The sequence below is a fragment of the Thunnus albacares genome, chromosome 21 (assembly GCF_914725855.1).
Source record: "Thunnus albacares chromosome 21, fThuAlb1.1, whole genome shotgun sequence".
Classification (NCBI taxonomy): domain Eukaryota; kingdom Metazoa; phylum Chordata; class Actinopteri; order Scombriformes; family Scombridae; genus Thunnus; species Thunnus albacares.
The window spans coordinates 26546907-26573755 of NC_058126.1; the positions used below are offsets into that span (position 1 = coordinate 26546907).

The 26849-nt window shown below is 39.5% G+C and overlaps 1 protein-coding gene across 2 annotated transcripts in view; it reads right to left on the minus strand.

Moving 5' to 3' along the window:
- The window catches only part of plppr5b (phospholipid phosphatase related 5b), a 175396-nt gene that overhangs the window by 46646 nt on the left and 101901 nt on the right, over window positions 1-26849 (minus strand). For both annotated transcript variants that reach the window (XM_044339522.1, XM_044339523.1), the window contains one exon: window positions 4335-4585. In XM_044339522.1, the coding sequence (XP_044195457.1) occupies window positions 4335-4585 (251 nt within the window). The remainder of the gene's footprint in view (window positions 1-4334; window positions 4586-26849) is intronic.

The window sequence follows — 26849 nt, forward strand, 5'->3', positions numbered from 1 at the left end:
CAGTATAGATTCATGTCAAAATATGAAGATAAGTAATTCTGAGTCTCAACATTACTGTTGCCATTTCAATAGGGTAATTACAGCCTCATTTCGATAAATCCTTGGGTTCAGCGGATGCTAGATGGCTGTGTTTGGCCCTGGCATTGCTGTAATGACCGAGACAATGAGAGTTTGAAGAGGGGTAATCATCATCTCCTCAGCGCTTCAGGGGTGTGTGTGTGTGTGTGTGTAAGTGTCTGCGTGTGCAAACTGCATGTATGTGGGGAGCTGTACACACACACACAATGACATTTGCTAAATGACCTAGATAACAGAGCCAATCTGCTCTCCCCATCATGCAGGGAGTCACTGATGGTCCAAAGACGTACATCCATCGCTCATGGGCACTTGGGCAGATGCTAGATCTCTGACACAGAAAATCAAAGCAATCAGACCATCAGCAAGAATCAGAGCCTTTATGGAAATGTTTGATTTGTGTGTTGTGCTTAAAGGAAGAATCACATGATTTAGAAAACTGCTGCTGCATTGCTCTTTGTGGGGTCAAACGTTCAAGCATGCTGGACAACTGGCCAAAGCATCTTTTTATTCTTGTGAAGACAAGAGGGCAGTCAGAGAAATATAAACACTGTAAAATGGTAGTAGAGACTAAAGGGTTTCAGTCACTTTGTAAAGCCCTGTTCTGTATTAATAGGACTCTATCAACCAGTCTGGTTTGAAAATTACTTTTATCTGAATTTGTTTCAGCAAAACAATTATTTTAATGCCCTATTCTGGGTACAAGTTCTGCTGTTTTTGACGGTTGAATAACTCTGATTTAGATGAACTGCTCTTGTAGGGATTTTAATGGGATTTGTTTTTAAGATCTAATTGCACTTTTGTGTTGCAGCGCTTTCTATTTCATTTAGTTTGAACTTTTTTAATTTATTTTTCATTCAGTGAAAGAAAAAGCCTGTGATTATATGTCTCTATTCAGACAAGTAACCAGATACAGACCACATGTTAATAATGGGATTGAATACCATACAATACAGAAGAAGAGAAGACAACAAAGTATAATAAGTAGTGAGTTTGTGTGAATGGGTGATAGGAATTATGCATAATTTTGATGACATGAATGGATGTCTAAGACTGCCAGGCCTCCTTATGAGTTTGGGTAAAAAAGCCGATGTACAATGACCTATTTGGAGCTGCTTTCAAAGCTCTGTCTTCCTGTGAGACTTGTCACTATAACTTGTTTTGATTACACATGAAGTGGGAGAAGTTAGCCAACACAATTTTTGTGTTAAGGTTTTTTTTTTTCCTGAAGTTATAATCTAAAGGCTTGGATGGAGAACTAATAAACTTAGTAAATATTTATATTCAAACTTAAAATGAGGCTGGTTGTCTGTTAGCTTGCACACTGTCTGATACACCAACATATTTAACAGGCAAGAATGCTTTTTGGATCAGTCCTCTTAACAAATATTCAGCAAAGGTCCTCAGAAGTGCAGTAATCTTCGACAAGTTTCTCCAGCCATTACATATGAGACATGAGACACCCCCTGAAATGAATTCTGGGAAGCATCTCTGTCTCTCTGACACAATGTGGGATCTACAACTGAGCTCTGATTCACTTTGTGTTACATAAGACAATCAAGTGAGAAATTAATCGACAAGTTGAATGCGATAATCTCATTAGACATCAGAGAGATTAGATGCGAGGTCACGCACGCTAAAACCTGCTGTGTGCCTGCACAGATAACAAACACTTGGACATGAGGTGGTGCAAGGGAGAGGATACGCACATTCTGCTTCCAGTTAGTGTGAATGTCAGTGAGAGGTCATCTTAATCATGAAGGTAGGACAATATCTGAAAGAAGTGGAATCTTAATTTACTGAAATGGAGTTTGAATTAGAGACGTTTCACTGTTCATCCAAAAGGCTTTTTTCAATTTAAGCTATTGGGGTGAATTATAGTAATATTCATACATAAAATACAAAGCCAAAGAAGAAGCTCAAGAGCCTAAATTTCCCTTAAATGTCCCTGTGGAACTCCATTTGTTAAAGCTAAAACTTCACAATTATTTTTCACAGCCGACATGCTGGCTCCTGTGTCCTGGTGTTAATGTGATTAAACTGCTGCTTACAGATCCTGCATCTCTACTGTGTCTGATAGTGAAGAAGCCTGGTTAGCCTGCCTGCATATCAGCCTCCCACAGACTCCCATCTCAGTGCCTGGCTGGCCAAATGAGGATCCAATCTAAAATACAAGCATGTAGGCTTGCATGGCTCTCAATCCATGGATTAAGTTTGAATACAAAGGTAAAACAAAAAGACCACAACCACCAAAATGGTTCCATTCCACAATGAAAAAGCAAATAAATATCTTGTTGTAATATATGATAAAATACAATGTGCTGCATTAAACATTTAACACACAAACAAAAAAATAAATTTAAAGAATTTGATCATTGCTTTTCCTGGATTTCTGAAAGCAAAAGCAGTCTAACATCAATTTAATGACCTTCAACATCAAACTCCTGGTGATCACAGCTTCAACAAGGTGTGAAATCACTTCCAGTACTTTCTAGGTCAAGGTTAAGGTTTGTTTTCTATCCCTAAAACACATGAAAAGTCAGCTGACTATCAACTCCACCAACCCTCTTTCAATTCTCACTTCAATTCTCACTCATTTTAGCAGATTTTGACAGAATCTCATTGGAAATAAAGTGAAAACTGAAAAGACTGAACTGAAAGATATCCTTGGATAAAAGAACTCTTTCTTACTGAATAACTGTAGCTGTAGCTGGGTAGCTCAACAATAGCTCAACCAGCAAATTTTGAACTGATGGAGCAGCATTGTTGGTGCAAAAGCAGTTTGGTCTGAATCTGCTTTGCATAAATATATCACTCACATTCTGCCAACTTACAAAAAAGAGACATTTAGGAGAGAAACCTGAGATTGGAAAATGCTAACCGTCTGACTCCTATATAATCAGACTTTTGAAGCCAATACAATAACTATAAAACTGAATTACTCCAGCTCTACAGTCTTTATCTGTGTGAGAATCTGCACCTGCATACACCTTGCTCACATTCTCTTTTAAAACTGAGATTCTGTTGCTGTTTACATTCATCCCATCTTTATTTAAATAATCCCGTTAGCTTAGCTACACCCATCCTTTTTTGGTTTTTTTTGCCGTTTGAAGGATTCAGTGTGCTTCAAACAAACTATTTCATATGTGTCATCTGAATACGTCTAAAGAAAAAAGTGTTTCTACCTGTTTGGAATATCCACACTGGAAGTCATAGCTTCCAAACTTTGGACAAATTGAAATACTGGCCTGATGATTGTGGTAGATGAAAGATCAGAGCATCACCGAAATTATTACAATTAATCCTGAAAGGAACATGAATATGTGAACCAAATTTCTTGACAATCCATCTAAACACTGTCAGGATATTTCACTCAGAACCACGAAGCTCAACGTTGTGGTGTCAATAGAGGAGGAGTCAGGAGATCACCAAAGTCATTAGGATACATCTTCTGGGTTCATGGACATATGAACCAAATATCATGTCATGTCATGACAGTGTATCTAGTAGTTGTCTAGATATGGAGCTAGAGGTAAAGTCAGAGAATCAATCAGATAGTTGTTGAGATATTTCAGTCTGGATAAAAGTGGTGGACCAACCACATCCACATCCATCCACTGGATGGCTAAAAAAGCGAGCTTGAGAAAATCTGCCGACTTACACCTCCACACATCTGACCAATCACTGCGTGCCATGGGGCATGATTGTTAGAGTGTTAGTTTGTGAAAGTTATGAAAATTCTGCCCTCGGAGGGGGAGTTTTATTTGAAGTATACTGAGGCCTTCAGATTTCTGTAAATTGCTGCAAGATCCTGAGGATGCTGAAGGGGCTGAGTGGGTTAAGGATCCTGAGGATGCTGAGGGAGATAAGGATGTTGAGGGAGCGGGGATGAAAGGGTTAATCAATACAGCTGTCTACACAGGCCACATCGTGGCTTGTGTTTCACCTACATTATGCGAGTAATAGCAATCTGGACTGGGTGACTTGCACTCAACACTGTGCATGAAGGCATCCTGTTAGACATATAGATAGAACACTAGCTGCTGCTGCTCATGCTATGCCTGCTGTGTAGACATGTTGTAACAACTGACCTTCATTACTCTTCCAAATGAGTTGGACTAACCTGGAAGTGTGTTTGCAACCTGCCTGATCATCTGACTAATCGCCTATAACTGTGATCAGCAGCAGAGCTTCAATTAAAATATATAAGGGGAATACAATAAGTGGAATAAATGGAGGAACAGAGCAGAGTAACTCACAGCCAGGTAGAGAGCAGCGTAGACACTGAGTGCTGCCTCCTTGGATGGGAAGGTTTTGCGGGCACGCAGGATGTCATCCTGGTTTCCTGTGCAGGCCTCCTGGTGGCTGATGTAGCGCAGGGCCTGCTGGCAGCCCAGGGCTGTGTAGTTTGGCTTACAAACCGTCAGGAAATACGGTGCCAGGTTCCCCGTCACTACCTGGCCTGCGTTGACAAAGATGTCAACAGTGAAGAGGCCAAAGGTGTAGACTCCTTGGAAGAAAAAGAAGATGTTTAGAGGTCAGACACAATGAAAAGACGGAGCTCTAATCAACAGTTGGAGATAGTGGATATGTGGATTTGATGTTTGTATATACTTGCATTGTATTTGTATATACTTAAATGTGTATATATACATTTTGTACCTCATGACTATAATACTTTTCTCATATGATATTATTATCATATGACTGATATCATTATCATATGAAGGTCCTTTGATCTGTTTTTTTTTACTGCTGGTGAAGACATGTTTAAATCAATGAACACAGGTACCAGTAAAATCTTCTCCTGCACTGTTTACTTTGCGTGGTTTCTCTGGTTGCTATGGTCACACAGTAAGCTGTGGCTGCAAATCGAAGAAGGTTCAACCATCATCAACTCAGACAACAGCATTAAATAGCTGTTTGTGTTGATGAGAACAGCAGCTATTGTCTTTGTCCTTACTGCTGTCGCTGTCCTCTACTGCACACCTGCTGCTGTGCTTACACTGGAAACAGTGGAGGTAGTGGCTGAAAGTATCTTCATAGAGACTGCATGTCTGTGCATCCCAGGACTTCTACATACAATGGGGAAGAGTAGACGCAATATTCATTACACACCCCCATTAGAATCGAAATGCAAATGTGGTGCTATTTTGTTTCATTCTGCCTCATTTTCACATCATGTTTAGACACCAGAAAAGTGCTTCATAAAACAACAAGGACAGGACATCATTCAACAAACTTTATTATAGTATTTTCAGTGAGAATCATAATTAATGTTGCTCCAGGACCTGTGCATTTGGCCCCCTCCTGCCATTGTTAAAAGCCTATTAAAATGCTAAATGTCTTAAATGAGAGGAGGGAGTTATAAATACTTGCTAACTAAAATAAATAATGTGTTGAATGATGTTTTTAAATCCCCTTAAAATCAAATAAAAGATATGCATGATAACAATGTAATTAAATGTATTTGCAGTAAGTACACAAATAATATATTGTAATTTGGAATTTTCACTGGATTAACCCAGTAACACATTGAGAAGAAACTGTCTTTTTAATGAACTGTAGGTTATCAATTTACATTCTAATGTTTTAGTTTGAGGTGAGTCCTTTAATGTTTGATCACACAACATAGTTTTTAAAAAAATGATTTATATGACAAACTGGTTTAAGGTTTTATGTAGGAAATATTAGGCCAGTTGTATTATACTAGCCCCTTCTTGTTGATCCTCTGTAGGGCAGTGGAGATGAGAAAGAATTCATTAGAAAATGAGGGATGTTTGCAACACTTGACGCCTGCTGTATGATGTATGATGTATGTTGATTAAACTCGCATGTCATACAGGCTGATGGCTTGAGGAATAAAAGAGTTCTTGTATCTGATTGTTTTGAGTTTTTTTTTTGTGGAAGTCTCTTTCCATGGGTCACGTTGTTGCTGTGACTGAATCTGGAGTGAAGGGGATGGGATCCTGTAAATTTTTTTCTAGTGTAAGGAGGATGAGTTTGGTGTACAGACTTGGTCCTGTTTTCACATATTACCCATATTACCACAGATGAGACCAAAGGACAAGACACTCTGAGGTTTACAATAAAATGGTTAAGTTTGCGTATGAAGTACATTCTCTGCAGCGATTTCCTGCTTTTTGAAGTGGAACGGTCCCCGAAGTTAAGTTCATTGTCTATTTCAATTCCGATGTATTTGTATGTTGTGACCAATTCCACTGTTTCACCATTGATTTTTTTAGCAGGCAGTTGCCATTTTGTTCCTTCAAAATTTAATTACCATCTCCTTTGTTTAAATCCAGGAAGTTGTCCATTCACTACTGTGTAAAAGTTGTTGTCTCATCCTCAAAAGTGCCAAGAGAAACCTGACTGGAATGCAGGAAACCCATTATCATAGTGTCATCCATGTACTTATAAAATGTGTGTACTGGGTTTAGGGCTTGGCAGGCATTGGTATACAGTGTGCAGAGGATCGGTGAGATTACACAGAGAGCAGAGCACCTGTGCTCACTTTTCTGTGTGTGGATATGGTATGGTATGATAATGACGTCATCGATGATGACGGTATGATATTGGCCTGTTGGTTTTGGGTACTGTGATAACCAGTGACTTCTTCCATAAGTCTGGAATTATTCCACTGTTCAGTGACAGCAGGAACAGTTGCTGGAATGGTGATACAAGCTGTTCTGTGCAAACCCTGATTGCCTTGTAGGGCCTCAGTAGCATCAGGAGTCCAGCTTTTTATTTCCACCTTTAATGCCTTGTCCCACTGCAACCGTGGTTTGTAGACTGGTGCCAGCTGCACCACATTATGATCCGTCCCCCAAGATGTGGTAGTGCCTTGGAAGAATACACCCCAGGGATGTTACCGTAGCAGAGGTCCAGACGGGCATCATTTTGGGTAGGACATGTGACATATTGGTGGTAAAATGGTAGGGTTCCAGATAGACTGCATGACTTAAATTCTTCCTTTATGAGCTTTGCTGTTTTTGGTTATTCATTCTCAGCCTGGGATACAAGGTCATGTATCTTGTTGGCTGCTATGCTTGTATCAGCTGACAGGGCTATGTAAACAAGGAACAGCAGGACTTGATTTACTTAGCATGGCAGGTGGTATGGCCGCATTTTACGGGAGTTCAGAGTTCAATATCTTTAGTACAAATCATGTGCTTTGTTGTAATGTAGGTTGGATTACAGTACTTCTTATTAATGCACACACTCCTCCACCTTTGCTCTTACCGGAGCTGGCATTTCGGTCCATTTTGATGAGAGTGAATCAATCCAGCTCCATGGGGGCGGAGGGGTCGCACTCCGTGAGCCATGTTTCGGTAGCACAGACCAGGGAGGCCTGTTGGTACTCCAACAGATAATTAATACAGGCCCGCAACTCATCGATCTTATTCTGTATACTTTGTACATTTCCGTATACAGTCGATGGGAGAGCAGTTCTGAATGGTTGCCTTTTAATACCATTACAAATTCCTCCCCTGCTGCCACGCTTCCTTGTTTTGAAGGATGGTGAAGTCACAAAACTCCAGTGTTGAAGGATGGTGAAGTCACAAAGCACTAAAGTAGTGACTGTTATGTGAACCACTGAAGTGTTTAGTCCATTGGCAGGAAAAATTGGATAAAAATTTCAACAACAAAGAGAGAGTATACCTTTTATTTATTTTGAAGAAGACAGAGGTCATATAACAAAAACAAGATGATGAAGAATTAATACATTTGTACATCATCTGTACAAAGATTAACCATCATTTCTAATCATCTAGTAAATTAAAAGACAGTGCTTAAATTTATTTAAATCATTTTCAGTTTTTGTTGACATTGTCAGAAAGGTGATAATTCTACTTATTTATTACTGAGGTTGTAGTGGGTGGTGGTGCTGTGCCAGAGTGTATAATATTGAAGAGTTCCTAATATTTTGTCCACCCCCTCAGGGCAGAAAAAATATGTACAGGCTTTGTAAAAGTAAAATTTATGGCACATAAATATAAAAACATTCATATGGTGGCCCAGCACCAACTTTAATATGACGGCCCTGAACAAATATGTAAATTAATCCTGGCAAATATGTTGGCTACATATTGGGAAACGTATATTTAAGTCAAATTCCACATCCAGTTAATTGTATTTACGGTAATTAATTTCATTCTCTCATTCAACCCACAGCCCAATGTCCCAATTCACTTCGATCCCCTCTTTAATTCGATTCAATATCGATTCGGTTAGAGGCATTTCACTCACAGTACAAATTTTGCTCGGATATGAAAGAGATTCTCTGAGAACTAATGCTGCAAATTGTAGTAGGAACCCTCAACCTGGTGCGTTATTAAAAATATTAATGTTTACATTAAGAATTGACCCCAAAGAAGTTACATTATAATGTACTTTTTATTTGCTAGCTCTGTTAGCTCCGTTAGCCATTAGCTCCATTAGCCATTTGAAATACACCATGTATTTCAAATGTTCCCCACTACATACAGTATGCATGTGAGCAGGCAAGGGGCGATTCCAAGGGGCCATTTTTTTCCCTGAGTCACAAAGCTATGAGATCACAACAACATGATTGGTAAGTTGCAATGATGGACCTGGAGCAACATTAATTATGATGTCATAGGAACAAGATCAACATGGCGATATCAGATCATGCACAGTTCACCCCTACCAGACCACATTCCCCTGCTGCTCCCCCATACGCTCCCCCATAACAAACACACACACAGTGAGTGTAACAGTCACCCAGGTGCCACCGTCCATTCATACTGCTCTTAACCAGTGCAGTCAGGCGTTAAGTCTCAGTGATTGAAGGGCTTAAACAGAAATAACTGCTTCCCTCCTACAAGAGCCCGGCCCTCTGTCACACTAAATTACCAAACAGGCGCCTAGTCAGACAACTCTCTTTCACACATGCACACACACCACAATGACAGAGGTGTTCACCACACCACACCACAAAGATATAAGCTTCAGGATGCATCTTAGCTTTTCCAATCACTGTCAAGTGTTTGTGCGGCTGCAAACTAATTCTACTCAGGCTTTGAAGCGCATTTAGCTGGAAGACATTCATGAAAACAGGCAGCGAGACGTCACGGCTGTTGAGCAAGGCACGTCTCTCTTCTTCTGTCTCACAAGTTCTTGTTTTAAATGTCACCGTCTAACTCATTGCCTTTCCGTTCTCATTCCTCATCGTCGGTACAGAGCGGCGGCGTGAGGCTCCAGATGCTGACAGGTCCATTTCTTAACAAGCATCAAATAGATTTTGTCAAGCATCGTGTGACTCACTCGCTGCAAAGACTCAGTGTTCCGATGCTGTCCCACTTTCCCCTACACAAACGTGTAAATGTGACCGCTCTGTGTTTTCCTGGCTGGCTTTTGGAACAGGGAGAGGGAATACCAAAATTGCTTATTAGAGCATAAATCTAATTCAGTTTGTCTGCTTCAAACAATGCCATAATCTGCTGCAGAGCTACAGTGTAGCCATGCATGTGTGTGTGCTATAAGTACACATGCTTTTTGGGTGTATGTGATCCTCCTGTCTGTGTGTGTGTGTGTGTGTGTGTGTGTGTGTGTGTGTGTGTGTGTGTGTAGGGTGAGCAGGGTTGAAGCAATGCACCTGTTCTTTGATCTGGTGCCAGTGTCTCGACAATGCTGCAGTGTGAGGCACAACCTAGTCAGTCTCAAAGTTATCACCATTTCCCAGACTCCCCTTGTGCTCACAAACACTTTGACACACACAAGGCAGACAGTAGAGACCAGTGAACACTGGGCAGAGTGTTGAACATGAAGACGTGATGAAGCTCAGTGTGACAGAACTATAGACAGTGTTAAACTGTGCATTCATATTTCACTGACATGTATTCATTTAGAAAAGAGGAAACTGAAAAATAGAGTTTGATTTTCCTTTCAGCAATCCAGTAGAATCAATTAGTCATATATATATATATACAGTACAAAGTAGTGCTGATGAAGCTTGTTAGTATTTATGGTTGTGGAGACGTAACAGAATAGGTTTAGCTTCAGTCTGGAGCAGGGCGGAATAGAAGGAATTGAGATCTTGTTATTTCTTGGAAATTGTCACCAGAATCATTTTCCCGCATGTTTGTTGATGTTGGTGTTGGTCTCAAAACTATGATATGTATGCATGGAAACAAAGATGCTGTCTCTAAGGTCTTTTTTAATTCAGTGTAGTTGGTCTGTGCCAAAGTCCAACAACCCAATCCTCTGTTTAAATTCCTTTGTCTGCTTTACTTTTACATCACAAACAAAATGCACCACATTGAGTTTGAACCAAACCAAACAGGCTACGTATTAAAGCATCCTGAACCATATTAACGCTCATTAAAATCTAACCATGAATTATTAAACCTGAAATAACTGTTTTTGTGGCCACTTGGAGACAGCTGAAAACAAGTTGTGAACACAATACTGACATATACTCTAGGTTGATATGGTGAACTAGTAAGAAAACAGTTTTTCTCTGAAAACAGCTGCCTGCTGCATCTGAAAACGATGCTATGAGAGCACCGAGAGTGAACCAAAAGATTGAAGTTGCAGCCAGACAGCTAAACAATGAGCTGAAACTCACTATAAAGCTCCATAAAGCCGAGGGGGGGGTTCATCACTATGAGCCATGCCCCAGCACATTTCACACTGTCACTTCATACATTATTATAAAGAATATTGATTGCAGCTGCTTTAAGTTAATGTAACTTACAGTTCAGCTTTGTGGCAAAATGTTGTTTAGAATAAGTGTGAATGAGTGTTAACTATCCAGTCAGTTCAACAAGTGTCTTAATCAGACCTGCAGACCTCTGGACTGAATCAGAGAGCAGAGTGGTGTTCAACAACTCTAACATTACCACTAAACATCCAACATCAATCCTCTCATGCCTCTAATCAAAGAACAACATATGAATGTCTGCATGTGACGGATACTCCTGCTCTACCACTGGACTCAAAAATAAGCTAAGGTCAGCATGATAATAGAACCACTCACAAGTATTCAAACTGATAGGAGGACATGCTGAAAAACACATGATCGAATGATTATGTATAGGGGTGCATTGTGTATTTGCATCCAACTAGTTCTTTAAGACAAATTGTTCTAAAAATATAAGCACATAATGTAATGTATATTAAATTAAACTCAATCTAATACATATTCATTTTTAAATTGCAGGAAAATATTAGACTTTTGTCAGGTAGCTCCTGATAACTGTACTGAGGTGTCAGCAAAGCCTCAGTGAACTGTGCTAGAAATTAGAAACCAAAGTCATTGTAGGAAACAACTCAAGGATTCATGGGTACAAGTGGACAGATGCTGATATGCGAGTGAGCTCTGCTTCGTGTTTGGAAAGATGAATGTGAGAAAATAAATGGATATGGAGAGGATATAGAACTCTGTCCACTGATGCTTAAATTCAGTTAATCCTTTACGTTTTTACAGGAAAAGTAAGACTTTTTTCCTGAGGGTGAGATGTTCAGACGGATAACAATGTCATGACTGCGTGTTGAGTACTGACCTGGAGTCAGGGCATGGTTAGACTAGTTTAACATTAAGCATGGGAGAAAGCCCTTTAGCCAGAAAAGCTGCACAGATGCAGCTATGCAGATGGATACAATGTCGTCTTTCAAGAAATAGTTCCACCATAACTGCTTGTAAAATTCTACATTCAACCAAACAAAAGATTTTGATCTACCTGTCAACTGAATGTGTCTCTACATTTACCACAGCAGGTAACCATGACAGAACTTCTTGACATAGTCTTTGGAAGTTGTGAGTTTGAATCATCCACACTAAGTTATTAAATTATTACATTTCTGAGTTCCCTGCAGCATTGAGAATATAGTTAATCTTCAATGCATTTTTGATGCATGGTGTTACATTGTACATTAATGCTAGCATTAAAAAACCCATGCTGATGTGTTTTGAATTTTTCAGCTATCGGATAGATATCTCATATGTAAGAAGCAGTGTGCACAGTGAGTGGGAGGGATGGGAGGTCAGCAGGGCCCAACAGCTCTGTTTTGCCCTCTGAGCAGGTTAATCCAGCCATGCTGGTGCCTGGCGGTTCATAAAATGTTAATATCGTAACACTGTTTCCCTAATCAACAGTTGCAGGTATTATCAGATTGTATGCATTTCACCACAATTTAATCTTTTAAAATATGTTTTGCTCAAATGAAATTATAAAATCTTTCCAAGGATGTAAGCTCGTTTTATTCTCATCACTGCTCTCTTGTATAGCGTGCCAACAAATGTGTTTTTATAGCTGCACCACTGTGAGAACAGCCATTCTCCCCTTTACAATTCAGACTGCTGATAAGCCTCGCCAATGGGCATCATTACAGTAATTAGCCTTCCAGTATTGATATGAATGAATCAGCGTACGATTCTTTTGCACTGGAAACAAAGAGGAAAGTGCAGAGAGGAAACACCACCCACTGAAGCCACCAAGCTACACAACTGTTTCAGCAGGGGGGAGAATATCTCAGCTAAATCCAGTGTGTAGAAAATAAAACCATTATTTAAATCCACAACCAGCTGCTACTTTAAATTACTCAAATAGAATAAAAAATAAAGTAAGAAACAGAAACTGGAGATGTGAGGTTGTAAAGAAGCTGTCCAGCTGCATTATGGGAAGTGAAAGATCTATTTTTGTTCTTTTTTTGAATAAATAAATAACATAATTGACAGGAAAAATGGCTTAAAATTAAATCTTGACAAGATATATTTTATGAGGGTCTCGAATCTCAGCAAACAGATGATGTTTGTCTCAAAATGTGTGTGTGATTGTCTCCATGCAAGTGACACAGATGAAAAAATAATAAAAAAAAATCCGTGCAGCAAAGGCTGATATCCTGACTTTTAGTCAAATACTGGATCTTACATTTCACATCTGTTATTAGATGCAGGCTGTCAGCTATACATTTGCAGTCTTCAAGCCCAAACTGATGATGTCACTAACATCATTAGGGTTATTTTCTCAGACTTTTTTCCCAACCTTATTTAGTAATTTCAATATGGCAAATATCATATCATACCATTACATATGGAATTTTTTTCTTTTCTGTTCTTTTTTCCCAACAAAACACAGTAACAACACAATAGTAGTCACTAAAATATACAAATATATGCTGGAGAATAGAAAGAGAGAAAAAAAAGAAAAGACAGGGTTTTTACAGTGTTGTAATCTTGAATAATACTATTGTAAACAGCAGACTGTAAGCATGACAGCTGGTTTATTATGCAAGAAACAGAGTCACCTTCAGACTGGATACCACACAGTGCTGTAAGAGGGTTTGACTGTACAGGTTTCTTGAAAACACTTAATAAAGCATTCAGTGGTGGAAAATAACTAAGTCCATTTACTCAAGTACTGCACTTAAGTACAATTTTGATGTACTTGTACTTTACTTGAGTATTTCCATGTGATGCCACTTTATACTTCCACTCCACTTCATTTCAGAGGGAAATATCACTACACAGCTTTAGTAACTTTTCAGATGAAGATTTGACACAATGGATAATATAACAAGCTTTTAAAATACAACACATTGTTAAAGATGAAACCAGTGGTTTCCAACCTTTTTGGCTTTTGACGTCTTACAAAAAGCAGTGTGTAGTCAGGGTCACATTTCACATGTCTATGAGTTGTTAACAGCTCCACCAAATAGTGATTTTTCCCTCTAAACTTCTCACATGCTTTCATTTCAATAAATGTTCAAATGATGATTTTTTGAGACAGCATCTAGCAGCCGTCAACCCTCTTTGCACATTAAGGGAATTCCACAATGGCTTCAATTTCAAGCTTTCAGCAGGGGGGAGTTGTGATTGTTGGTGCTTGGTGTAGACACAGTCAGAGGACTGCTGCTAACGTGCTGTTTTAACTACACATACTGTATTGTGCAGACAATTAATACGTTGCTGATTGCAATTACTTCCTGATACATGTAAAAAAAGAACAAGTCCCAGGTGAGGATTTATGTCATACATTTTAGAAATATAATATTTTATTTTGATGTGAATAAATTTGTACTGTCAATGATTGATATGTTCTAACAGATTTTATTCACAAACTGGTTTGTTTGGAATTGACGCAGATAGCTTCATGGATGAACATATATCCAAAGAAAAACTACAAAAAACAGGATAGCAGCAAAGAGCGTGCAGCATTAAAGGCAACTAAGGATTATCATTATGAGAGACAATTTCTAGAAAATGTTGAAAGACCGCTCATGGTGCAGAGCAACCTTGGGAGGGAGGTCGAACCCAACCAGAGGAACAGGGAGGATGTTTCTGTGCTGTCAGAGAAAAGCTGTGCTGCATTCTGCAGCCTTAAACACTTAAACATCAGCAACACTGCAGTCTCTGGAGACGCTGCTCTTACTGACAGAGGAGTGTGACATAGATTATAAAACATTAATGCTGAGAGGTGGTGGAGGGAGGGAGGGAGGGAGGGAGGAGGGCAGGGGATTTCTGTTGCACTGTTGATTATGGAGGACAGCTCTTGGTGAAATGAGCTCTTGTGGGGCCATCCTGCTGGTCTAGTACAGGCACAGACTGACTTCAGATAAATGAAATGAAAAATATATAAAACAAGAACTTTGTCCTCCACATAAGACCCCAAAAATCCATAGTTCACCTTTAAACTTTTCAGAGCCTTGCACTTACAAATCAATGTGTTTTTGTTCTGTTGGATCCCTGCCCACCTCCACAAACAGCCAGTTGTGTTCACTGGAAGAAACACTCATTCAAACAGTTTGAATGAATTGTTCTCAAGAGGCATGTATGAGTGGTTTAAGAGAATTTTGTGGCATTCAACTATTTTCTCATACTTAAAATCTTCTGTGAGATACAAACTAAATGTATAAGTGATCCAGACCTGTCAGACAGACTGTCTTTCTTCACTGGGGCAAAAAAACACCTTTTAATGTTTTAGTGTAGTTCTAATTAAGAATCATGATGTCATCATTTGAATATATTTTGAGTTTAAATAAGATACTGAAATTTACTAAAGAAAAAGATAATTAAAACAAATTCTGTTCACCATATCAGCATCCTGGTTTACCAATGTACTGAAAGTTTTTTTTAGATTTGATGATTTTTATTGTCATATTTACTGTTCAGCAGTAGTTGTCCAGTATCATGTTGTGTTGCAGCTGACAGTGTAACATCACCTACTGTAGGCTGTAATATTCTCTCCTCTAGTATCTCATATTAGTCACCAAACTCACCCACAGATGGAATGGACAGGCAGCAATAACGCACCAAGAATCATAGCAACGTACCAATAAAGGCAGTGAAGAAGAAGACTGCTATAAGTTAACATGGATGTATGTACAATGTATGATTTAAATCAGGTTTGCAAATGATTTTTGAGCTGCAGATGATGTGTTTTGGTAAGAAACATTACATGTCAACATGCTGAACTGGAATAATGTTGAACCCTGCACACAAGGGGGGTCTGGAACAAAAATGAGAATGGGGCACAATCTTTGCTCATTATATCCCATGTAGTTTGTCAAAGTGGAAGACATGTGATGCAGCATCTGGGACCCCTCCCTCCTGACTTGTACAACGTGCTCTGTGACGTGGACTCATAAGAGCACAGGTCATGAAGCTCTGATTGGTCCATGTCCAACATGTAGTCTGCCATGTCTTTTGGCTGAGTCACAGCAGGAATTTATGACTCTATGGTCTCCTAATCTGACATGGTGACTGTTTCAAAAGACACTGAGAAAATAAGTTACAAAAGTTAGTGCTAAAAGGTAAGATAGAAGGGAGAAATAGTTAAGTGTTAAGTATCATACTGGTGGCATTTATTATTATCTAACGTGTAGCCTCTGAAAGCTCGAGAATGATTTTTGTGAGGATGCATGCGATGTTTCTTCCCGAGGGATTGGTGTTGAAAAGAAAAGGTCTTGACCAATAGTACTTGTCCAATATAAAACTGTGTATAATAACAGTGCTGTGTGCTCCCAAAGGGCTGGCCTCACATCTTTTTAAACATTTCTGTTATGTGGATTTTGCATAATGTCACTGACAGAGGGGGGTGTGCATGAACTTCCTCAATGAGAAGTTCAACAAGCAAAGCTTTAAAAATGCAGGACGGTAAAAACACACTGCCGAAGTTGAGTGTGTGAGAGCACCACGACCCTCGGCTGTGTTTCTAAATTTAATCTTTTCCAAACAGCATGGCCCTGTGAGTCATTATGCAAAGCAACGCTGGGCCTGGGTGAAAAGGGGAAGGCTGTAGAGCTGCGAGATGGCCAGGCTCACATGATGATGCGTTACTCTGCGCTGCATTTACATCTGCTGTTCAGCAGATGTAAATGTGTGCAAGCATACACAATGATGCGCATACATACACACGTGCACACACACAGAAATACACACACACACACAGCCCGAGCAAGCACATGGAATATGTCACGTGCAAATACTAGCACACTCTGACATTAGCAAAGAGAGGCAGAGACGCCAGAAAAACACAAAGGAGGAAATCTAAGAAGAGCTTCTGCATAAAAGCTGTAGGACGGAGCAAAGCATTCAGCATGTCACTGATACTGATCACACTATGTAACACAATTTAGGTTCCTGCGTAGTGAGTGTTACTTCCTAATTGCTTATGACTAAAAAATGTAGAAAATGGCTATTATTCCCTTTAACCTTTGCTTTTGTGACATAGACAATGATGTTTTGAAATGTACCTATTTCCAGTGAGAAAATGAGTGAATTTGCACATTTTCATTCACATAAAGTCCGAAAAAAAACATAGAAATTGAAATTAGCATGTATTTATACTAAAGTTGTATAAAAGTGAGTAGTTTTTTGAGATTTATATTGTAAATCACTTTCACAAATCAGCCCCCAAACATAGTCTCCCATCATCATATCCAGCGATTCACAAGATGTTTTTTTTAACCCTGCCGTTTACTATATTTCTGTACCATCCACAAACTGTGAAACCTTTGGACTAATGCTCTCTTATCCCTCCACACACAAATCCCTCCACACACAAGTCAAATCAACTGAGGAGGCCTTCGACTCCATATCTCAGAGTGAGGCAAACAACAGCGCACGGTCTCGTGGGGCAGCTCGGCAGTACAAGCCAGACGTGATCACTCCATACAGCACAACAGAGTCTCTGCTGGATTCATTCATCTGTGCTTACTCACTGTGCCAACAAGCCTGCCAAAAGTCGTTATCAATAGTCATGCATCAAATGCACCGTAAAAAACACACAAGCAAGACACACTGTATGTAATGAAATTTCTAGATTGTGTATTTTCAATAGTGCTTTGTAATTTGGGATAACTGCTGCTGCTAATGCTGCTGTAAAGAGGCACTAACAGCTCACCACAGACCCATTAGCTGATGTTGGTAAATGCTGCACCTTTTATGCAGTTTTCTTCAGTGAGATGTAAGCATTTATTTAAAGGGCAGAGCTACTTTTCTGCACCTCTCCCCCTTAACATTAAAAAGACAACTGCCCTCTGAGCTCACACACTGCATGCAGTACAAACTCTCTCAGTTAAAACAAGTGCCAGAGAGAAGCATCAGCACTTTCCTCTAATCTAAATTCTGCCTTTTTTTGTAGTACTGTTCATTATTTATACAAGCTCTAATAACATTATAGTCAGCAAACTAATGGCTGAGATCTCAGAGCAACTGTGACATCACTAAAAAAGTCTAATGAGTCAGGAAATACCTGACCAGATGAGCAGGAGGTAAAAGAAGAGTGAATGCAACTGTAATGTTCATGATTCCTCAGTGTACAGAAAACTGTGCTCTATAGTAAAGGTTGGGTGTCAACAGCCTAAAGGTCTAAACACACAAACATGACTGTAACATCCCTGCTTCAGATCAGCCAGGGAACTTTATTGCGTACCACACCCCTCTCTCTGCCACATCCTTACAAATCTTTTGCGTCATGTTCAGTTTTGGTGAATTTTGTTTAAAACAAATTTGCGTGATTGATAGACAGCAAACCGTTTTGATGGTGCTGACCTTTCAAGAAACAAAGAGCCATAGAGAACAGAGGAGGCTATCGTAGCTTATTAGCTGTGTTGTGCCATCCACTTTTATGTAACCCACTTCGGTTGGAATAAAAAAAACGACGAGTCAAGTTTGCCAAGAGTTATAATACCGGAATCAATGGCCCCTTTTACACAGCCCGTTCAAGGCGGGAACACTGCGCCTTTAATCCACCTCACTGTTCTGTATAAAAGGTGCGGACACGGAGTGGGGGGGCAGAGTTGCTCCGCCTATTAGCCGGCTACAGAGGTAGTCACAGAGCCGGATCAACTGTGTATATAAAAGGGACAGCCGGCAAGGCGGGACAGGGAGCTGACGCTGTTGTGTTAGCCATATTCAGACCAAATCTGTTGTTTGTGCTTTAGAACGTAACCGCTGTGAAACTATCAGAAAATAACGTTTTATTGATCCGATTCACCGGCTTCCTCACTCTCTTCATTCACCCTCTAGCTCACTCAACCACAGCTGTTCTCTCTCTCTCTCTCTTTTTCTCTCGTCTTTTTTAAAATGAGTCTGGAACCTGACAGAAAAGTGTAACTTTATTTTTAACTTTATCAAATGAAGAGAAATGTCCTCCCCTCGTCCTAGTGACGTCTTTGTACTTTGCACTTGCGTCTCTTTCTCCCGGCGAGGATGTGAGAGAGATGCAAGGAACAGACGGACGTATTTAATTCACCGAACGGCACATCCTCACTCACTCCAGCACCATTTAGAGGAGAAGACAACTACTCATGATGCACATCACCTCAACTGTCAAATATGAGGAAGTCAACTACCAATATGTAGAAAAAATTAAGTAACAGTTTAAAAGGAAAACACCTGATACCTGATAACTGCTGCAATGTTTCATTATTTGATTATAGATCTCTAGCAGCGTCTGGCTGTCACAGACTAAGACACAAATAGACAATTTAAAATCTGTTAATTACAGCTGTAGACTACAGTATATGTTTAAATAAAATATTGCCTCTTTAGTTTGCGAAAGTGTGAAATCCTTTTCAGGCTCAGGAGGCACCACCACTGTGTGGCTGTATATTTTGCCTGAATGAACTAAGATGTACTTGAAATGGAAAAGAAGAAGAAAAGAAGAAGAAAAGAGGTCTTTTGGCTGACGAAGCAAAATAAACAGTTACAAGAGTGTCTTTATGATTCATTCATGATTCAGATTCTACACACGTAATATTTTTATTTTGTGAATAAATATTAATGCTGGTGGTGTTATCTTTCCTGCTTCCACAGGTAGTTTTCTTAATCTGCTATATTGCAATCATGTATATTAATATCACATTAAAGCTGTTTCGACAACAACCTGACTGTTCTTTACTTTCCCATCAGATCAGTTGACCAGTAAATAAACACATTCCGTTGAAGGGATGTTGCAGAGGACACACCTGTGCTTCCTCACTCTGAGCTCCTCCAGGAGTCTCTCGCTCCTCGTGTCCTCTGAAGTGCATTTAGGGGACTGGAACATCCTCGATGATTGCGGGAGATTGGAGATCAGTTTCCAGGTCACAGCTGGAGGAGCGAGGACGGGAAAGCATCCTGCAGCTTAAATACAGTGGGTCCAAACTGAAGCGAGAAGTGGCTCTTTAATTAGACTGCTTTTACACTTTGCCTTGTTTTCTCTTCCAAATAGGTTTGGAACCTGTCTGATGATCTGACTGCTCAGGTTTTTTGACCCGCCTGACTTCTTGCTAGAGATGCTGCCATGTTCCCAGATCTCAGCAGTGGTAAATAACTGGTAAATGTGAGAGTAGGAAAATAGTGTCATACACTAGCTCCATACGCATCCCATGACAGTTCACATCTTACTTTATGGGATACTGATGACTTTCACATGACTCATGTAACTCAAAAAGTCATGCAGGTTAGTTTCAAAAGGTTTTTTTTTTTTTACCTTCTCTTGACTAGTTTTGACTCTTTTGAGAATTATACTGTCATACCATACAACTTCAACCTCTGCACACATATGTATGAACGCTGCTCACACATCCTCTCACCATCTTTCTACTGACTGGGGAGGAAACAGAGAGAGCATACCTTCACTGCTAAGTGACCACAAATGGTTTGCTTTCACTCATAAAACCCCCAATTACACAACGTTCATTGCCAGCACTGTCAGGTGGAACATTGAAGTCAGTCCCAGCCAGCTCTGTACGTCATGCCAGTCATTAAAAATGGTTAGCTCTGATTGGGCAGGGTCTCTCGGCCAAGTCACAGCAAGAATTTGTGACTCGCTGATTGCCTGATCTGATACAGAGACAAATTATCCTGTAGTCTGATGCTGATATTTGATAATTAGAGAAATATTTTCAAAACCAAAAAGAAAGTCCAGTTTCTTTTGATTTGGTATTGTTAGTTGTTCCTGACAGTTTGTGCTGTAGGGCTAAATTGTTGTTGTAGTGGGACTAAATTAGCAGCAGGGGTGTAGCTGTGGGTGGACCTGGGCCCACCCACTTGGCACTCATGCCCACTCCATCAGACAGCTTCCTTTTTTGCTGGACCAATGAATCAACGCCAATGAATACTTCAATTATCCGACTACATGACCAATAACAATAAAACAATTCTTGTTTCTTTCTTCTTGTTTACAATATGATGATGTTGATGCATCATTGTTGATGGTCAGATTGTATGAGTGGCAGTGCATTTCGCAAATGCCCGATTGCGAGCAGCCCCTCCTCTTTCATTCAGTGTACAGCCTGCGCATTTCACAGAGGGACAGAGGCCTACTTTCTGCTAGCTAGTTGCTTTTAATGTAGGTTAAGATAAAAACCATGGAGAAACAAAGCAGTCACAAAAAGATGTCATGAGGAGCAGGAGGAAGAGAGCTCAAGTTCAGCCATCATTCTCAACCCAGACACCTACTTGTGCGCCAGTTTCTCCTTAACAAGTGCCAAGTAGTAACAACACATACGTGGCTGCTAATTCAGCAGCAACAAGCTGTGCTGTTGAAGGACTCTTTTCAACTGTCAGTCAGATAAAAACTGGCATCAGGGCATCAGTGATGACATAGAGACTGAACTCTTTCTCCCTGCTCTCCTATGAAAGAGAACTGACCAACACCATTGGACTATAATCACATAATTTCCGTGTTCAACACCAAGCCCCATCATCTCCTGCTATAATCATCAAAAGTAAGCTGATTTACAATTTCGGACTATAGTAGCCTATTGCCTATTTCAGTATTATTGTTAATTGGGAATAGTTTTTGTTGGTTGTACAACAGGACTTTATGATGATGTTGCTATGTGTATTTTATTTGGCTGCCATGCCAGGCTATGTTCAAGTGTAATTTTGAATGTTACTGAGCATGTTGGTGCCGGTGTACCTCTATCCATACACTTGATTACACTTGATTAATGATGTATGTTGCATCTGTCATCTATGTGTGTGAATATGTGGCTGCCATGCCCGGCTAAGCAATGCTGGTCAACAGTATATGCCACATAGAAGTGGTATATATAATCTGAAAGCTGGGAACCTGAAGATTAATTTGAGATTCAGCTCAGCACCATGTGTGAAGTTTTTCTACTCATACATCTGTAATAAACATTGTGTTTTGGTTAGGCGCTTATTCAAATTTTGAAAGTTTAGAGTTCATCGGGGCTTAGAACATTATGATTCACATGCTCTATTATGTCTAATAAGTCGTTGCAGTAATTTTTGGGTTGATACCATTTGTTTCACAGATTTGGTGCATAATTTAACTATTTTTGACTGATTTTTTATCCAAATTGATAAAAAATGGTCAAAAATCCCTCCAAAATAACACATTAAGACACCAAGACCTTGGGGAACTCCATAGAAAAATTCATGCTGTGATTTGGTATCAAAAACATTTGACATTTGGAGATTTCTGTAAGAATTGCATTTTTCTGCAATTTGATGGTGAGCATTTCTGTTCTGGTAATTGCTCAGAAACCCCCTTATTGTCAATATACCTTGGAAAGCTATACATCCTATGAATGTCCTACGTCTCTAGTTTGTGGTTGTAAAGTTTCATGAGGCTGTGATTATCCTTGAGGTCACAATAGGTCATTTTATACAGTGAGATCAAGTTTGAAAATGTGGTCTCACTACAATGAATTAGCTACTGTGGGGATTATCAAACATGAATACAATTGAGCTCATTGAATCCACAAGAGTCTCAGTTTTCCAGTCATACCCATTGTATGCAATTCCAAGGCTTTTTAGGGACCCCAGTATGCAGAAATATTCAAATACACCATTTTTAAAATAGGCGAAAATAACACATTTATACTGCATGCAAAAAACTGCAAAGTTTTTGCCCAAAACTGCATGGGATTAGCATAAAATGGTCATGTCTGTGAAGGGCAGACTAGTGGATACCCATAGAACCCATTTCATTCAGATATCTTGAGGTGAGCGGTCAAGGGACCCCTTTGCAAATGGCCATGCCACTTTTTCCCTCGCCAAAATTTAGCGTAACTTTGGAGCACTATTTAGCCCCCTTCCCAATAAGCTAGCATGTTTGGTACCAATGGATGCCTTGGGTTGTCTAGTTTTATATGATACAGAATGATCACTCTAGCTTTAAAACTGAGCCCGCTACAGAATCTGAAAGACAGTAATGTCAGACGAGGGTGCCAGCGTCCTTGGGGAATTTAAGGGGTAAACTGTGGAAGTATAGTTGTAATGGCATATTTTGGTTAACATATGCGTTTCAGAACCTATTAAATATGATTAGTCTTGGATGGACTAGGCCCCCAGATTTTCTCTGTGCCCACCCACACTGTGATTTCTGCCTACACTACTGATTAGCATGTATTTCTTTAATGGATGTTTCCTCTCGCAGGGATGGGTTGATTTTTACTCCGGCACTTTATCACTGCTGAAGGAACAAAAGATACAAAGTAAAGTCGGCAGCTGAGGCCATTTATCCTCCCTCCTCTGCTTTGCAGGGAAAAGACGACTTTGACCAAAAGTCACCTCACAGTGCTCTTTAAAACTGACATCAATTAACACTAAAACATAAGCCTCATTCAGATACAACACTGTACTAATGTATAATACATGATAACCAATTCCAGTGAGTCTCTTAGGGATGAAAGGAGCTTTAGCTTGGAATGAGAGGCCTGTTAACATTAACAAGCAGCGTGAATGGCATGCTTGGTTGTGTAAATGCGAGGGTAAAGCTGGGCCACCAAGTGGATTCCCCCTCAGGGATCTAGGTAATAATCCTCTTCTGCAGTCTTATCTCCTGCTCTCACTTAAGCATAAGAGAAGAAGAGGAGAGGCTAACGCTCTGCTGCAATGTGTGTGTTTGAAAGAGAGAGTGTGTGTCTGTATGTGTGTTTAATCAGATGGTTGTCTGGGGGATTCTTTAGGCTTTGTATCTGCAGGAATATATGTATGGTTGAAAGCTGTACATAACTATACTGTTACTATATACATATATACTATACTGCATGCTGTGTAGAATGTTGTGTGTGTGTTTGATTCAGATAATGTCCAGATCTGTGTGTGTACAGCCACACAAGTGTAATGAGACAGAAAATTAGACAGTAAATGAGTGTTAGACTAAATGACATCTAAAAACATTCAGGGATGAAACCAGCATAACATGAAAGAACATCGTTAACTTGAGGTTTGCTTGTACAAATGTTCACTAACTCTCTTAACTAAAAAACTTGTAAATTGCTCATTCAGTCTTTATGAATGCCACTTGTCCATCAGTAGTTTATGAGATTTGATTGTTTTCATAGTTGATGCCACCAAATAGCTTCATAAGATTGCACTGTTGTTCTATTCACAAAAAAAATTTACAGGAATTTACACCACAGACCCTTATTAGTAGTGACATTAGGGGACCTGAAAATTTTACTACAGCTATCAACACATCACAGAGTCATACTGTTAAAGAAATAACTAAGCATTGGTTTAACTTGAAGTTAGACATCAAAAACATGTTGCTTAAAGTAACAATCTCAAAGATCTCTGTTTCGTTCTCTTTGGCGGCACCTATGGCGATAAGCGGTAATTGCAGGTGTATTTTTGGACCTCACTCATCTAAACAGTGTTGCCTGTGTAACGTGAGTCAGTTGGCAGTTGGCATGTTTCACACATAAATGATTTGAAGAGCGAGTCTGTTGCATTAGCGCCGGCTTCACTAACTGTGCACCACTTGTGATTTTTCCCAGGAATATCACCACCAACACACCAACGCAGTTCATCATTATTCAATCCTCCCCTGACGAGTGAGTGCCAAACTAGACAGATAGTTAACAGTTGATCCAATAAAAACTTGAAGCTTGAATATGTTTAAGTTCTTTACTTAGTTTCTGTGTTTTTCCAGCTTTCTTTGTCTCACTGAATCCTCTCTTTGTGAAACTGAAACAAAATATATAAACAAAATACATCTAATTACAATTACTGTAGTTGTCCATGTGATTATTTGTTTCCTTTTATATTACAGGAATACTACAGGTAGGTATAAAGAAATAACACACAAAGATAAAACATTCTCTAGGATATTTCTATAGCAACCACATTGTCAAACTGTAAAAATATTCGAACAATGAAATGCAGTGTTTCCAGGTAGGCTATCCCAATTAAATTTGAAGTGGGCCTGACTAGCACCTGACTAGCACCTGACTAGCTAACCAGCCAAAGTACTTAGCTAGCTAAACAGCCTAGCATAAACAAGCAAGATACTAACTCTGCCCAACATATTTAAAGCTTTGGAGAAATAACTCGAAAGGGATACCTTTGTTCAGCTATAATTAACATACAACAAAAGGAACAAAGGGAAACTGGTGCAATGAAATTAATGAAGCTTAATGACCACCAGAGGGATCTCAACACCATGAAATTATACCTGGATTTAGACAAATAATATTAACTACCAGCACAATAATACTGCAAATGCAAGGGCTTTCATCAGTGGGCCATAGGCTAAATCACCATTGTGTTACCTCATTCAGCAATAGATAATGAATTAACAGACATTTATTTAAATGAAGATCTTCCACATTATTACTTTAATTGAAGTGGTCCTTGACCAAAATGGGAGGTGGTCAATAGAATGTAAAAGTCATTTTGTGTCTGTCCTAAGAGAACCTAGTACTTAAACAATAAAACAATACTTAAATAAAACAGTAAATATAGGAAAATTTGTGAATTAATTGGTAAGTGACTCAAACATGACACTGCAGAATAGATCTGTTCATTCGAGGTTGAAGTCCTTTGTGTTTCAGGTGGTGGTACGCAATAGGGGTGTGCCGGAATACAAATAAGCACAAATAGTGGGTTTTTTACGAATATTTGTTTCATACAAATATTTTAAAAATGATTTGTTTACTGGAACAAAAAAAAAAAAAAAACATGTCAAATACCAGCACGCAGGGTAGTTTCATCCACCTGCTACTATTTGGACATCACTCCCAGAGTTGGGGGTGTTGAGATAAAGTTGAGCTACTGACACACGCAAAGTGTTCCAAAGGGACTCTCTATAACCTGTTGTTCCCCTTCTCCTGTACACAAAGTCAGGTTGTAAAAAATAGGCGATAAATGAAAAATGCAAAGCAAGAATCGTATTGGAAGTTCTTCTCTACACATTACACACTGTGCTGTCTCTGTGTTATGGGTGTATATATAGGTAGAGGTCTGTCTCTAAAGAGGCATTGAGTAAAGTTCAGTAGTCAGCACAGTCGTCTATGATCTGGGAGACTCCAGTTCGAGACCCAGTCTGTTGACCTCCTTCAAAAGGTAGTTCATTTATGAACAATTATTGTAACACCTTGACTTTCTAAAATTAAAAGCGTAATAAAAACAATTTAAGCCTCTTTCCACCTTTATTGAAATACAAATACAAATAATTTTGCTGCCAAATACAAAAAATGGGCCCTCTGCATATCCCGAGAATGCAATTAATCAAGAATACAGTAAATGAAGTAAAATACATACAAATAAATATAATAAATGATGAGGCATTTAGAGATCACTGAAAAACCCTAGAATAAATGATGTAAAATGCACCGTAGTCTTTTAAAATCTACTTGGGTATTATTTTTTTTCACCACTGACTGAGAGGTTTTTGCTGTTGGGCAGGTTATGCTGTGTACTAATCAAAAAAAGGGTTAGTGGTCTCCATGACAACTGAGAAAACCAAAAAGGTTGTGTGTGTGTGTGTGTGTTTGTTTATTTGTTTTGTTTTGTTTTTACTTAAATGTCTATTTTCAAGGTTAAGAATGAACTTTTACCCTCAGGGTTGGTATTGGGCTAACTACTGTGTGGAGCATACTAGTGCTAATGTGCATGTGTCATCACATATGTCCTGTTCTTGGTAGCATTAATAGAGTCTTCTGGAGGGGCCAAGTCTGAACATCCATCAATGTGTTTTCTATACCCACAGTAATCTTGTTAAGGATCATGGGAGTCTGGAGCGTATCCCAGTATGCATTATAGTACGTCTTGGACACGTCACCGGTCTGTTACAGACGTCACTCGTTTCCATTGACGTGGCAGCAGTGAAGGGGGTGGAATCATTTATCCAGGAGCAGCTGCAGTGCGCATCAACAACCACCAGTTGGCACATGTGAGCAGTCCAGATGCAGTCTCTCTGTCTCTCTACTGTAGGGGAGCCAATACAAAATGGCGACTTGTCTGTCTGTAACTTGCGTTCTGTGGACTTGTGAAACATCAACAGTTGCCGCCCAAGTACTGTTCCAATTCAAAGCATCTAGCCAAGTACAGTTCAAATAGC